Source organism: Paramormyrops kingsleyae, chromosome 15, assembly GCF_048594095.1.
Source record: "Paramormyrops kingsleyae isolate MSU_618 chromosome 15, PKINGS_0.4, whole genome shotgun sequence".
NCBI lineage: Eukaryota > Metazoa > Chordata > Actinopteri > Osteoglossiformes > Mormyridae > Paramormyrops > Paramormyrops kingsleyae.
In genome coordinates this window covers 23,601,924-23,618,233 of record NC_132811.1, presented here as the reverse complement: position 1 = coordinate 23,618,233, position 16,310 = coordinate 23,601,924, and the positions used below count along the sequence as shown (strand labels likewise).

General features: G+C 39.7%; 1 protein-coding gene across 1 annotated transcript; it reads right to left on the bottom strand.

Annotated features, from left to right (window-relative positions):
- Window positions 1–1,462: 1,462 nt before the first annotated feature.
- On the bottom strand, window positions 1,463–13,989 carry LOC111858581 (cystathionase (cystathionine gamma-lyase)). The gene is made up of 12 exons (XM_023840480.2): window positions 13,280–13,989; window positions 12,332–12,413; window positions 12,042–12,137; window positions 11,766–11,875; window positions 6,221–6,355; window positions 5,812–5,869; window positions 5,612–5,689; window positions 5,152–5,304; window positions 4,938–5,059; window positions 4,429–4,481; window positions 2,429–2,567; window positions 1,463–1,696 (listed from the first exon to the last, which is right to left on the bottom strand). Exons 1-12 carry the CDS (start codon window positions 13,451–13,453, stop codon window positions 1,679–1,681), a joined length of 1,218 nt encoding a protein of 405 aa, XP_023696248.1. The 5' UTR covers window positions 13,454–13,989; the 3' UTR covers window positions 1,463–1,678.
- Window positions 13,990–16,310: the final 2,321 nt, after the last annotated feature.

Sequence of the window (16,310 nt, the reverse complement as noted above, 5' to 3'; positions counted from 1 at the left end):
CACAAGTACCAGCGAAAAAACTGGCCATCAACCTGACCATACATATACAAACATCACATACACAAATAGAGGGGTAGACAGGTCAGGAAGACAGGGGACTATAGGAAAACAAACAGAAACAAGATTACGTGAGGAGAGTGGAGGTGAATAAAAAAAACAGCCCCCAGACTGTACTCCAGTAGGGAGTACAATATAGGAACAGAAAAAAACACCTCAGCAATAAGCACATACAGTAGTCACCACATCTCACAACACTAAAGTCGAGACTTGCAACAGGGGAGGGGAATGGGGAGGTGGAGGTAGTCCAGCATAGACAAACAGCCATCCGGTCCTGCAGCCAAACGGCGCTGTACAAGGACCCGCTCGTTCACGCTGGGGGTATGAAGCGGCGAAGGCGTGGGATGGGGGTAGGGTGTCCTTGTGGTTGGGGGAGAGGAATGCAAGAGAGTCTCACTGCCTTGTTCTTCAGGGGGAGTTGTTGAGCTCAGCAGCGGCCTTGGCCAAGGCCCGTGCTGATTAGGGGGGAGCCAGAGGAGAGATAGGATGGGGTTGTTTGGGTTTCCGGGTGAGAAGCTGTAATTTCGCAGCTCCTCTAATGTCCACGCTGGTCTCCGCCATCCAAGATGGTGTCAATTGCGCTGAGAGACCAGTTGATCAAATCCATAATTTCCTTAGTTTTGAAGAGCAGGGCTGAGAGAGTCTCTCAAGTATAGAGTGTATATATGAACAGTTTAAAACTGTCATTGGTGGTGTCACCAGAGAACTTTGTTACCTGTTATGTATGCATTTTCCCCCACCACCACTTATCAGCAAATAATACCTGGAAATGACTTTTCCCCAAGTTAACCACCTTTTCCATGTTAAGCTGCACAGTGGACATTTCACATCGGGGGGCACGATGGCTGTGAGTTGTGTAGCCTCACACCCCCAGTGGTCTGTGTCTGATTCCTGTTATTAGCTGTGTGATCTATGTGAACTGGTGCAATACAGGATATTTTATCAACACCAACCTGCTGTATGCTGCTGCAGTTTGTTCTGCATTGTTACAGAAGAACATTTTTAGGGCGTGACAACATGATGTTCGTGCCGATTTAAAGCAATTTTCATTTTTATTTCCTGGACACAGTGATTAAGTAATTAGTGGCTCCAAAATAAAATACTTGTACCTCAATCTGTAGCTTTTTGTAGATGCTGCACAAAAAATATCCTTTAATGCAATTTAACATCAGATCCTTTGCTGTAGTTCTCATAAAGTGATCATTTTTCCAGAATCATTTGATAGTGGCTTTCATTCCCCACATAATTCAACCACTGAAAAGCGGTAAATATATTCAAAGCCACCCAGTCAATAAAAAGCCGGTCGAGATGTGACCATCTCGACCGTCAGTGCAGGGACTTCATTGTGTGTCTGTTGTGATGCTCTTCATTGCAGGAAGCAAGTCATCAGACAAAACCACAGGGGCAAGTGTGCAGAATTTAATTTATAAAATACCCACAATCAGCTCATTAAAATATTTTACATTTTGAAATATTAATTACATATTTCTTATTTCAGAGAGATACAACATTGTTCTCTGATATTAAAATGTACCAATTAGAGTATTATGATGCAGTCTTGGGGCCAATTGGTTTAACTGCTGTCGTAAAAGTTGACTGATGGACAAAGATTGCGAAGATCCTATTTTGCCTGAGGATGCTGTAAATGTAAGGAAAGAAAAGACAAAACACACAACTTTACTGGAGGGACAGTCCATTTAAAAGTAAACAGATATTTAGTTCAATTAAACTGTCAAATTACCATCTTATCATTTTAATAATTTGTTATAACAAACTAGATTAACCAGTGAAGCAATTGAACTATCTGAAAAATGTAAACATAGCAAAAGATCAAGATCACAACCAAGACAGCTGAGTGACAGCTTGGAACATAATTGGATTGATCTGGGTCAGGGGCCCAATATGATATGTTTTCCTGTGGTCCAAAATATCCAGTGGCACCCCTGTAGTCTCTATCTCACCTAAATCTATATGGAATCAACAACTTAGGGTTGTAAATTTGCAGTTCATATTTTGAAAACTGAAGTGCAGGCAATTAAATTAGCAACTGCGAAAGTAAATGTGTATAAAATGTTCAAAATTCCTATTTTCATGACAGTAATCTAATTTGTATATTGATCTATTCAACATGCCAGTAGAAATAAGTATAAATCTGAATATTCAGTCACAGAGTCATCTGCAGGTCTATCATTGTTTATTATAATTGTTTAACAGTGCAGAAATATTCCTACTTGAATATACAGGCCCAATGATCAACACAATTGAGAGCTGGCCCAATATTACACAAAAAATTACCACTGTGTGAGTGATTATTATTGATTTATTTTCCAAAGATGGTGCCTGTGTACAAAGTGAGACCACAGATACGTACGGCTTTACTGAGAGCGTAGTCCAGGTCCCTAATGATGTCCTCCTCATCCTCCAGTCCCACGGACAGGCGGATGAGTGTGTCACTGATGCCCAGAAGGGCCCGGTCACCCTCAGGCACTGAGGCGTGCGTCATGATCGCACTGAAAACACATATAAGCAGGGAAAAGCTTAAGAGCTCTGGAACAACAACAATTGGATTTAAAAAGGTTTCAACATGTCCTGTGAGCAATAGGAGCCATAACATGTTTTTCCACAGGACTGAGTGTTTTCCTTTTCTGACGTCTCCCTAACAGGGTTAATGGCTCGGAATAGCAGCCTCTTCGTTTTTTTTAGAAAATACTTTGCTTGCTTTTCTATAACACTGTATTATCCACATAAAATGACTATAGGAACACAGTATCTACAACGACAGCAGATAAGATTACGCCTCGCACAGTAGCCCGCGCACTGCCTTTACACGTTATCAGCAGAAATACTTCTAGCTTCACATTCTCCAGTTAATGAGTCACCTGGAGCCTCACACCTGCTGGCCTGCAGATTCTGTTTGCATAATCCCAGAGTTCGGCCATGTTTCCTCCCACAATTAAAAAATAAGCAATTAGCTGAACAGGTGTCACTGAGTTGCCTTTATTGTATAATCACGGGTGCCAATTCATGACCTTCAATGATCTGGCATCTCATCAAGTGTCCCATTCTGCAATAGGCTCCAGACTTAACATGACCCTATTAAGGCACAAGCATTATAGGTCTTTGGATATGTGGACCCTCATGTGGCCATTCATGGTACTGCAGTTCACAATGCCTTGCTTTCACCAATCATTTGCTACGCATAACTTTAAAACAACAACATTTTACTTAAAATCTCCCTTTTTACATTTCATTAATATTTCCCCGTTATCTATTCCCACTCAAAAGACAAACACTATCATTTCAAACTAGGCTAATACCAACCCCATAATAATTTTCTTTAGATGTAATCAATGTTCTGCAGAACTTAACTGATTAATGTGTACCGATGATGAATAAATAATTAACTGAGCTTTGAAACTAAATTACTGCTGACCTTGCAGTTCAGTAGCACTGAAATACAAAGAAGAACGTGGAATAAATTTGTGAAGACTAAGAAATGTTCGTTAACACAGCTGGAATGCATTATCTCTGCTGGGTGTAATTCTGTAGTATCTATGTACCTTAAGATAAGTGCTACAAGAAAGTGTCTTTCTTAGTGGTGTCTTCAGCTTGGTACTCCCTATCCTGTGCAGCCAGGGCCCTGAAATATAGTGGGCCATTTTCCCCCCCGTTTTGACTAGCTCTCTTCCCATTCCACCCCAGCCTAGGTTGGGAGGTTATGGTGTTTCGCCTTGTTGTAAATCAGGCCCAGGTGCCATACAAACCACATGAGCCTAAGTTCATGAGTTGCGTCCCTGAATTATGCAGCAATCTGCCCGCGCTCAGTGGGCCCTATATCTGCCCTGAGAAATAATTTCTCTCTGCTCACAGCCTTGCCCTCTGCTGATAAGTTGCATGGGCGCCTTATCTTACGGTTACATACTCATGCTTATACTTCAGTTTGATTGTTAGTCCAATTACGCCATAAAATATTGTCCTCATATAGGAACCAAGCTGCTGGCTGGATCTTTTTCGTGATAAAGACCATCACAAAGGCTCTTTGTCACAAAAGCCCAGGGGCTGTAACTAATATGGTTTGATGGAACAACAAAGTGATGGAACAACACAATGACTGTTTTGGGAGAAAATCACCAACTCATTATAAACCAAGAAAACTTCCCACACCTGCCCTTTCATTTCACTGAACACGCCGTCACTGCTACATCGAATGTACTGAGGTTTGGGTAATAGGAGTGACACTAAATCATTCATTAAATATGAAATGTAAATGGGCCTCCATTCTTTTAGATACAAATAAATAGCTTAATTGGAACAGACGTCCCAGAAACGGTTTAAATATAAGACGTGTGGTGTGCTTCACGGCCAACTTACGGGTGCTCTGCAAGGCTTTCGTAACCCCCAAGACTCTCAGCGAGGGAAAACAGCTACAAATTTAAATAAACAGACAGATTAATCAAACTAAACTATCAAAAGTATATTCAAACGCCCCACAAAAAACAACTTACAAATAATTTTGCATATTTAAGTAATTTAAAGAAGGATTCTGACAATCAATAACCTAGAGACTGCTGTTAACGTAATCAGTTGTATCTCTTGACTTTGAAGACCTTATCTCGGTTGTAAATATTTGTCTTACTCTAGTACAGTAGTTATTAAGATAATATATAAGAATACACCTTTTTCATAGTTTTATGACCTAAGCACAGACACTGTTATGCAAAGAAGCTAGCAGACTCTATACATAGAGAGGAGCCAACTGTCTAAATGCATGGCCAACACAGGGCCTTCCGTGCTGACACAGGTCTCCACATCCCTCACACACATGCCACGGCCGGCGCGGACGTCGTACAGGCATAGTAACGCTCTCCTGTTACAGGCACCTTGAGGTTGCGGAGGAAGGCGGTGGCGTGCTCCAAGGTGCCCTTGATGTAGAAGGTGATCATGCCAGGACAGCCGGTGCATTGCTTCTTCATCAGCTCGTGCTGGGGGTGGGAAGGCAGCCCTATGGAGTGGAATAGGCCTGAGTAAATCAGACACGCCAAAGCCGCGGAGCCAGTCTGGACCCTCCAGCTGTAGGTTCCGACATCCGCTCACCTGGAAATATAACCTTCTCCACTCGCGGGTCGGCCTCTAAGAACCGGGCTGCTGCCATGCCGTTCCTGAAGTGCTGCTGCATGCGCAGGTGAAGGGTCTTCAGCCCGCGGTTACACAGGTAGCAGTCGAAGGGGGAAGGGACTGCGCCAATGGCTGCCAAGAAGGGGGGGGGGGGAGGCCATAGAGTAATTCATACTAAAGAAACCCAATGTAATCTTTGTGAGTGTATAAGAAAGCACAAAAGCAATCAATAACAGCTGACGTGCTGCAAAAAATGTGTCTGGATAGTAATGCAACTGATTAGCATAATTGTTTTTAGAAGTCGGTGTTACAGTCAATTCAGTCAATATAAAAACATATTACGTAAATTAATGTCGATTAAAATTATGTAAAACGTACAGAATGCACCCCCCAGAGAATGTATATGTATACACAAAAACATACAATCAGTATTGCTTACCATTTTGCAAATATTTCAGACGCTCGTACAGGTCGTCACGATTTACCGACGCAAGCCCCATAACAACATCGCTGTGGCCTGTTAATACCAACATGTAAAGAAAAAAAAACACTTCAGGTTATTCCCAATACCTCCAGTTTAACACCAAATCAATCACCCGGGATATTCCGGCAACAAATCTATGGAAACTACGCACTTACCATTCATGTACTTGGTGGCAGAGTACATGCAGATATCGGCTCCAAGTGCTAGGGGGCGCTGAGAACACCAAACCAACATGAATGACAACAACTCTACAGCAGGGGTAGGCAGCCCTGATCCTGGAGTGCTGGGATCCAGCAGGTTTGCTATCCCACCTGGTCTCTGATGAACCACACCTGATCTCAGGTAGATAGTGACTCATCAGGTAGGATGGAAATCCTGCTGGATATCAGCACTCCAGGATCTGGGTGACCTACCCCTGCTCTACATCCACATTAGTTAGTATGCCTTATAGATTGGAAAGAAAAAATTATAATACACATGGAAAAACATTGCAAAAATACAGATTCAATGTACGAGAATAATCACAGAATACTAGAAATGGTGCTTGAACATCAAGAAGCTCACCTGAAAGTAAGATGACATGAACGTGTTGTCCACCACCACGATAATGTCCTTGCTGTATTCATGAGCAATCTTAGAGCAGGCCTCGATGTCCACCACTTTCATCATCGGGTTTGTCGGAGTCTCAATCCAGAGCAGCTACAACATATTTACATTTTCTTTGTAGAGGAGCTTGTGCCATCTAGGAATTCTAGGATCTATATAACATTACATTTTATCTTTTAAATGTTTCGTAGATTAACAATATTGAGATAGCAAGATAATCTGTATTGGGATCATACTTTTTTACACTGCTTGGAGCCCTATCCAATAAAGCAAATGTGTTGAAAAGGGATGCATACAGTGATTTATTCCAATTTAAATTATAAAAATATTCTATTCCAAAAAAGAACAACCTACAGTATTCAGAGCCCTGAAAAAAACATTCTGGATGAAAATGAAGTAGATCTGATAACTTTTGCTTTATTAATCATCGGACAAAAGCTGATATTATTAACCACTAAGGCACATGTTTGTCATGTGATGTTTGGTAAGTCATTTTCGATTCAGTACACACAATGAAACAAATGAATACATTTATTGACACTGGTGGAACCTAGATTCACAAGTAGATTTCCAAGATGGAAACATAATGCTAATTGTGATGGTGAATTAGTTAAGGCTAATGCTTGTTAGAGTCAGTCATAATCGGTCACTTGGGCATATTTTATTCTCCCAATATATTACACCAGCACTGGAGAGAGAGTAGTTTTAAGATCAAGACTGTCTGTCAGCCTGGTTATACTAAACTTGGATATATTGCTGGAAATGGACTCATTTGAGACACCATTTGAATGTATGTACGAGCAGAGCAAGGTACAAACAGCCTCTGTAAGTCAAACTCCCCACGGCGTCTCAGGCGATTTCCGGGAAATTCGGAACAAATAAAAAAGAAATAACTAGGGCTGTACAGGTATTTATTGCTACAGATATGTGACCATAATATGTAGCAGAGAACATGGAAATTAATTCATCATGATTATGATGCTGTTATTGCTATATATTATTATTAGAGATGCACCGATTGACCAGCTAGTGATCGGAATCGGCCGATTTTTTGTATGATCGACCCAGATCGGTGACCGGCTGGTCAGTCTCACGTCTGCCGGCCGATCCTTTTATTGACAGCAGCAGCGCAGGCAATTACGTCACAACTACGCGCACACTCACAGTCTGGTGATAACATGTCGTTGGTGTGGAAGTTCTTTTCTGTGAGTGGAGATGACACAAAGATCGCGGTTTGTAACGTTTGTAAAGCAAAAATACATCGTGGGGGAACAAGCTCAAAAACGTTCAGAACAACAAACCTAATAAGACACTTAAAACGCTATCATTTAGCTGAATATGCCCAGTTTGAAAAGGGGAAAGTGGCTAAAGCTAGCGCCCCGAGTTGCCCAGCAGCAGAGGCGAAAATGCTTTGACCTACTGGAGGATCAACAAAGATCGTTACCCTGCACTTGCTCAACTTGCCCAAGCCTATCTCTCTGCTCCATGTACAAGTGTCGAAAGTGAGCGCTTGTTTAGCTTGGCTGGACATGTGGTAGATGAAAGGAGAAACCGATTAACTGCAGAAATGCTTCTCTTGGTCAAGAAAAACTTGCCTTTAATGTTCAAGTAATAGCATTTAGTACTAGCATTGTTATTTCTACCTGTTTTAAGAGAATGCACTCTTTGTTATTAAAGTTATTGTTGTGAGAGTAATTACATGTAATTAATGTTTAAAAAATTCTTCCATAATAGTCATTGAGGAAAAGTAGATATTTGTTAGTAAGTTGTTAGTTATATATTTCTACATTTTCAAGGTGCAGAGCACTTTATTCTGTTGTGAGAAGATCTGTAATGTTTATGGATTTCTTTTATTATAAAAAATTTAATTGGGGAAAAGATTTTTGTTAGTATAACTATACTAATGTTATATACCGGAATTTATTTTATACCTTACAACACACTTTATTTTATATTTTTATTTTGTTGTGAGAAGATCCTGTCATGTTTAATAATTTATTTTATTATAAAATAAATTTAAATGAATGTCATATGCTTTCATTACAGTTCTTTAAAAAAATTGGAATCGGCAAAAATCGGAATCGGCAGGTCACACTTACTGTAAAATCGGAAATCGGCCAAGAAATTTGCAATCGGTGCATCTCTAATTATTATATATTGAACATAGCGACACCATTTCCAAGGTTTGTTTAGGTCTGTTTGATAAGGAAATTTTAATGGCAGTGTGATCTCCAATATCTTGAATACAATTCAATTCAATTTATTTGTATATGAATACGCTGATACTTGATTATTTACTCTATAATAAAATGGCTTATTCTATTACTTATGACCCCATGCCTTACACCATTGGTTTTTACATAAATAGTTTAAAAATGTATTGTAACAAGTAGCCTGTACTTGTATACTTAAGCCACCTAAAAACTACACAATCTTTAGTCTGCAATGGTACTTTTACTAATACAGATTCCATCAATCATGGTTTTGACAACATTCTGTTCCCATTCTTTGTTGTATTGACTTTATTTTTTGGCTAGATTATTTATATTGTAGCCAGTCATTGTCCTCCTCATCTGTTTCGCCATCCAATGTGAAGTTACAAGAGTGTGCCTTGTCATGATATTGTTTGATTGGCTAAAATAAAGTACATTTTTGGAGAGTATTTCATTGCCTAAAAAGACACAGTATAGTCTCTTTCAATTATTTGGCTATAGCTCTGACTGAAAAAGGTGAAAATAATTTTTTTGTAAATTTCTCCAGTCTGGGGTTTTAAATGTGTTTAAATATGTTTTTGGATGTGAAGAATTCAAATCTGCTATTATTTTCATGATTGCTGGGTAAATCTACATTTGATTAAAAAACACAGAAATTCCTCAGAGAAAGCAGCATTTATTCATTTCAGCTGCTCAAAATGTGCAATTTGGCTGCATAAAACATCATTATAATCATAAGATAACATTACAAAGTAATGGCATCAGTTTTAAAAAATATTTCAATAACAAGGTTCATCTGGTCTTGCTTTGATTCATTCTTGGACAACAGCTTCATTTGATGTGGAAGAACTTGACTGGCCCACTCAGAGCCAAGATCTCCTCCCCATCGCACACCTTAGGGATGAACTAGAACAGAGACTGCGAGCCAGGCCTTCATGTCTAACATCAGTGCTTGACTTCACAAATTCTCTTCTGGATAAATTGGGAAAAAAAATCCCACAGACACTCTCCAAAATCCTGTGGAAAGCCTTCCCAGAAGAGCGGCAGCTGTTATAACTGCAAAGGGGGGACCAACTCCATATTGATGCCTATGGGTGTCATAAAAGTTCCCGTAGGTGTAATGGCCAGGTGTCCCAATACTTTTGTCCATATAGCCTATATCGATGGATACAATGTCTACAGGGAAGATCACATAAGCAGAGGGAGAACTGAGATCTATGCCAAAGCAACTTTGAATTGTTCCTGCAGCAATTCGATCAGTAAACCAAAATGCTTTGAAGTGTCTATAATTATGTTACATCTCCCCAATGGCTCTGACCTGACAATAGTAGGATGGTGTCACACACCATCAGCATCACAGGAAGCTGTCAGACTGCTTTCAGACCTCATGTAAGTTATAAGACAATAAGTATGTTTTATTGGGCGATCTAAATTGGGGCTGGCTATCCACATCCTCAGATTCACTTAAGGGCATCTGTGATGCTCTAAACCTGTCGCAACTTATTAATTCTTCATCTTGCTCAAACTCAAAAAACTGGGATGTTTACATTCTCCACATAAATATCCTGCAGTTGGAATATCCAGCAATGATGTTAGTGACCATTGTACAGTTGCATGTGTTAAAAACTTCAAACTACCCAATGCTGCATAAACAAGCCTTTTTGTATGATCTGTATAATAGTGAATAGTGACCTTGTCTTTGAAATGGCGGATGTTGATTTGGCTCGGAATTATCTTAAATCAACCTTCTTGGCCCTAGTTAATGAGTGCGAGTGATGAATCTGTTTAACGACAATGCAATGTCCACATTTCCGCGAAATCGAAAAGGAGGCAAAAACGGCTGTCATTGGATAGATTCCTTGTTAAAGTCGCACAAAAAGAAAATGATTCCAGTGAGCCAACAGATAGCAGTGATTCTGTTAGTTATAGTGAAAGTCGTCCTACAAAATAACCCTCCTCTTCTCCTCTCTCTCGTCTCACTCACACCATCCACGATTCTTTTCAAAGTGCAGGTTAATTTGTTTTATGTATTTTTACTTTATATTTTGTATTAATCATTTTTATATGAATATTTTTGGGTTGTGGAACGAATCATCTGAGTTTCCATTATTTCTAATGGGAAAATTCGCTTTGATATACGAGTGCTTTGGATTATAAGCACGTTTCCGGAACGAATTATGCTCGCAAACCAAGGAACCACTGTACTACCTTAACTTAATAAGATAACCGTGATCCAGGTAAAATTTTGGAAGTTAGTTCATCATCATCTGGGTCTATGACACCCCCAACTCTTCCTGATATACTCAAGGTAAAATGAGGTGAAATCAAGTGTAAACATAACATAGCAGATGCTTTTAATACGCACTTTATCAATGCTGGCTTAACCACTCTATTAAGTCTCCCAAGTAGATGATAAAGACAGTATAGCCACATCAAGTGACACTGGAAATAGTTTTTATTCTTCCTCTATTTCTCCCATTCAAATTCATAAAGTGTTACCAAGCCTTTACTGTAAAAAGTCGGAACATTGAGCCTCAGAACCTGGAATCTTTAGTCACTCTGGATACATTTACGTATATTTTTTAATTAGTTGTCATAGAACATATGACTGCTTTTAACATTTGTTAATAATTCCTATGCTTTGTTTAGTACCTGACTTGTACGTTATTATGTATGGCTATTTGTTATTATTTGCCACGATCCTTTTTAGCTCCTGCTCATTCTTGTTCTGGATTTATTTGTTTTAGCATGTCTCGTGGTGCTATCTGATTCCGTTTGTACTTTTGTGAGAAACCATTCTGGTCAGACCCTAATACTAACCTTAATCCTAACACCATCTTGACCAGGACTACCTGGAAGAAGAGATATTGTATCTGAATGGAACCTTCCTGACACTGTGTTGCTGCTACCTTGGCCAGGTCTCCCTTGCAAAAGAGATCTGTGATCTCAATGGGACAAACCTGGTTAAATAAAGGTTAAATAAAAATAAAGTAAAATAAAGAATAAATAAAAACAGCATCCACTACAGCCTTCTTCTGCAGCCTAAGAAGCCACAGCTGAAACACGATGTGGCATGTCCCTTCCACCCAAGAGAACATAGTTGGCTACAGCCCTGATTACACCCCTATTAACAATCATAAATCTTACTTTGCTACCATATTGTGAAGTAATGGAAAAAAACTGTAATTAAATGATTAATACAAGTGAAGTGCGATGTACAACTAAATCATAATTGTCCCTTCAGTTTGATCCAGCATCATAATGAACACAAACAATAAGAAAGAACACACCTTTGTATTTGGCTTGAGAGCATTCCTCAGAACGTCAAGCTGCGTGCAGTCAGCGAATGACACACTGAGGCCAACTTCTGCAGCAACTCTGCTGAAATATCGGTTTGTTCCTGTTGGAGAAACACAACGAGCATTTTATGAATACTCTGCTATCAATAAATATTAATTTGCCCCCACTTAGCTTCCAACTTACTAAAAGCATAGCAATGAAGATCAATTTCACACGACTTGACATTTCCTATCTGGGTGAACAGGTTTGGCTGGTCAAACACCTACCTCCATAGACATCATTCATACACACGATGCCATCATTAGCCTTCAGCATGTGTGTGATGTTCATTGTTGCAGCCAGTCCCGAGGCAAAGGAAAGACCTGAGGAAAAGCTGATCAAGCTGAGTAACACCTCCTAAGGACAGTACATTGCAGAATATAATCAGAAATGACACTCATGTGTGGTTACTGCCCTTCAGGAGTAACTCGTGGCAGCATGTGTATAAGGCCTTACTTAGCACATTTCAGGAAATGGTTTTATTATATGTTACACCATAGTATCTTAAATTACTCACAATACTTTGCACCATCTAATGCAGCAACTGCTCTCTCAAGACAGTTCCGTGTTGGGTTTCCACTTCGACTGTACTCAAAACCCTGTTAAAGAGATAAACACCATTGCACAAGCGCACATGTCATTGACTATTATTTAAAAACCGCATTGTATTGTACCTATAATCATTAATACCAGAATGTACATTTCATTTTAAAATAGTCTTTACAGAACAAATTCACGTATTATTACTGTATTATTTCAACTGAAACCGATTCCCTTTTCCACTGACTTAGACTTAAGCTGTATTAACAGCTTTGAATCTGGACGTAAAGCAGTAACAAATTATGGCTAAATTTAATGGTTAACTTCAATAAAAAAAATTAACAGAAGATACCGCCTTGCTATACCAAGTCCATGGTACATGGGTAACTTGGCGAACACACTATGCTAGGTATTCTGATAATGAGTAAAGTTACATAACGACCCGTTATGTAATGCCACTGTTTAGTCCAGACTGGAAAGTTTCGCAAACAACAATTTACAAGAAACCCGTTTATTTCCATGGGTCTGCGATTGTTGGTATCCAGATTCATTATAAAACACATTGATTACTTTATTTATGTTTAAAGGTAAAATATTCATTATTACACATAAAAAACTGGATACGTTAAATGAAACTAAATAAAGACAGCACATTACAAACAATAATACGCACTATAATGTCTTCTTAATGCTTATAAATATTACCGGCATTGAGCAATCAAGGCTGACAACCTTTTCTTTATCTTCATAGAATAACTGACGCTGCTTTGGCGGCACAGCTTTGCTGGATAGAGCTGGCCAGCTGTTTAAAAGCAGGGATATATGGGCCCAAAACCAAACAGAAATAACAATCGATCCACCTTTTTCCCAGTCTATCCTATACAGCACGGGAAGATGGCAAAGTGCTTTCAGTGATGCTACTCACCGCATGGTCTCCGGGTCCGTGCTGTTTAAACGTGGTGGAGAGCGATATGGGGGGCACCACGGCCATCGAATTCCACTGCTCCGGCTCCTGACCCACATGGATGGCATCTGTCGCGAAGGACTTAAATAGCTCCTGAAAGCCGTTGGAACAATCCGCCTGTCTACTGGAATCCATAACGTCAACGTAGTATCTGATACCCGAGGATCTTCAACTGCCGGCACTTTCCGAAGAAATAGATCAGGAAATTACTTTTTACATAGCGAAAATAAATGGGTGACTCCGCAAGCCGGGTTCGACCAATCAAAATCTTCGGACAATGAAGCCACGTTTCCTATTGGCTTTGTGACAGGGCGTAACAAGACCTCACGACCCCGGTTTGCTCTCACGCGCCTACGAGAAGTTGCTAGCTGTCTATGTCGCTGTCTGATGCAACTACCGGAGACAAAATAGTCTGGTTCAGACAGGCAAACGGCCTTAGTAATAAGTCAATAGTAAAAACCCCCAAGCTCGTCGGGCGACAGGAAATGAAGGAAAGCCAAGTGCTATTCTGTCCGCTATCTGGGATTACGGTTATTACTAATTTGTAGTATCCGTTTCTTCACGGTAGCATTGAGGTTTTCTTTAATCCAGGCCCGCAACCAGAACTGAATTTCGTGGGATGTCCGGCACAGGTCCAGCTCGGTAGATTTTGCAGGGTTCAAATCCGTAATATTGCTAGCTGGTTACGCGACTGCCTTATTTTGATGCTTCCTGTATTACTTCATAAACGGATACCGAATAACGCTTCACGTAACGTAAACGTATTAGGTTAATATAAAAATCGGTAATAGTAAAGACTCAACCCCGTCTTTAGAAAACACGATTACTAAACAAGTAATTTGAAAATCAAATAAATTACATACATATAAAAATAAATACTTATGTAAATACCTATTCTTTCTTGTATTATCTGCCAATTTCAACTCACAATGCGGATGTTTATTATGTTTATTGTTTAATGTCTAATATGTGTATTCTTATGTTCCTTATATGCATGTCATCTGTTCACAGTCTGCAGTTAAGCAATAACTCCTATCACTGAACATTATAGTCGTGGCCAAAAGTTTTGAGAATGACACAAGTATTGGTTTTCACAAAGTCTGCTGCCTCTGCCTTTTATGATGGCAATTTGCATATACCCCAGAATGTTATGAAGACTGATCAGATGAATTGCAATTAATTACAGTCATTCTTTGCCATGAAAATTAACTTAATCCCAAAAAACCCATTTCCACTGCATTTCAGCCCTGCCACAAAAGGACCTTCTGACATCATTTCAGAGATTCTCTCGTTAACACAGGTGAGAGTGATAAGGCTGGAGATCATTCTGTCATTCTGATTGAGTTAGAATAGCAGACTGGATGCTTTAAAACAGGGGTGTCAAACTGTAGTCCTGGAGGGCCACAGCCCTGTGTAGCTTAGTTCTTTCCCTGTTCCACCACAAATGATTCAGCTCAAGAGCTGTGTGGTTATTAGCACAAGAAGTTGAATCTGGTGTGTTAAATGAGGACTGGAGTTTGACACCTGTGCTTTAAAGGGAGGGTGCTTGAAATCGTTGTTCTTCCTCTGTTAACCATGGTTACCTGCAAGGAAACGTGTGCAGTCATCATTGCTTTACAGGCAAGGATATTGCTGCTAGTAAGATTGCACCTAAATCAACCATTTATCAGATCATCAAGAACTTCAAGGAGAAAGGTTCAATTGTTGTGAAGGCTTCAGGGCACCCAAGAAAGTCCAGCAAGCACCAGGACCATCTCCTAAAGTTGATTCGACTGTGGGATCGGGGCACCACCAGTGCAGAGCTTGCTCAGGAATGGCAGCAGGCAGGTGTGAATTCATCTGCACACACAGTTAGTCCAAGACTTTTGGAGGAAAACACACAAATTCTGACCTAGTCCAAGCATTGATTATGCAAGAATAGGCTGCCATCAGTCAGGATTTGGCCCAGAAGTTGATTGACAGCATGCCAGGGCGAGTTGTAGAGGTCTTGAAAAAGAAGGGCCAACACTGCAAATATTGACTCTTTGCATAAACTTAATGTTATTGTCAATAAAGGCCTTTCACACTTATGACATGCTGGTAATTATACTTCAGTATACCATAGAAACATCTGACAAACACTGATGCAGCAAACTTTGTGAAAACCAATACTTATGTCATTCTTGAAACTTTAGGCCAAAACTGTACTGCGTAAGATAGTATGTGTGACAAATAAATCTTTCAAACTTTAAGAAAGCATCCGTCTTTAAATGTAGCGTACAGTTGTTATGCTGTGGAAAACGTAATGTGTGTTCCCTGTGCCAACCGCGGCACACCCCAGTGAATGGGGGATTACAATAGCTCCCAAATACCTTCACTCAGCTGCCTGATACCACCATGGCTCTTGGTGGCAGTGGAAAAGCACCATTAGTGTTTCTGGGGTGTCTTCCTGCCAAAAGCCACCCACTCTCATAGTGCTCCTTGCTTGATGCATTTCTTTTGATTTTTATATGTAAAACCCACATATGTCAATCTATTACCCACATTATTAAAATATGTATAAATATAATAACATTTATATTTGAAGAGAAGTCAGGTGTTATAACTGTCCCCATAACTGAGGACAGTTGCAACAGTATCCAGGAACAGTTGCAACATCCTTTAAAATGTATTAAAATTGTACTAATTAGTATTTGCACTATTTTACACAAATGTAGCCTGCTATATCCATGTAAATTGCTGTTCATTTTTGATTGTGCACAGGGAAGGCCTGCCCACTGCACATATGTTTATGGGCAGGCAATTAATCTTACCATGTTTCAGTAATAGAACAACAATTCTCAGTGTAAGAACAACATTCAACCTTTTATTGAAGGGGGACGATAGATTTGAACTAGAATTTTGTTTTCTTCAAAGACCTGGAAATTGATAACAATGGAACATCCAGAAAAGCTTTGTTACATTTTTTTAATGGCGTGAAATTTGGCAAGTTTTTTAAACACTTAAACACAAC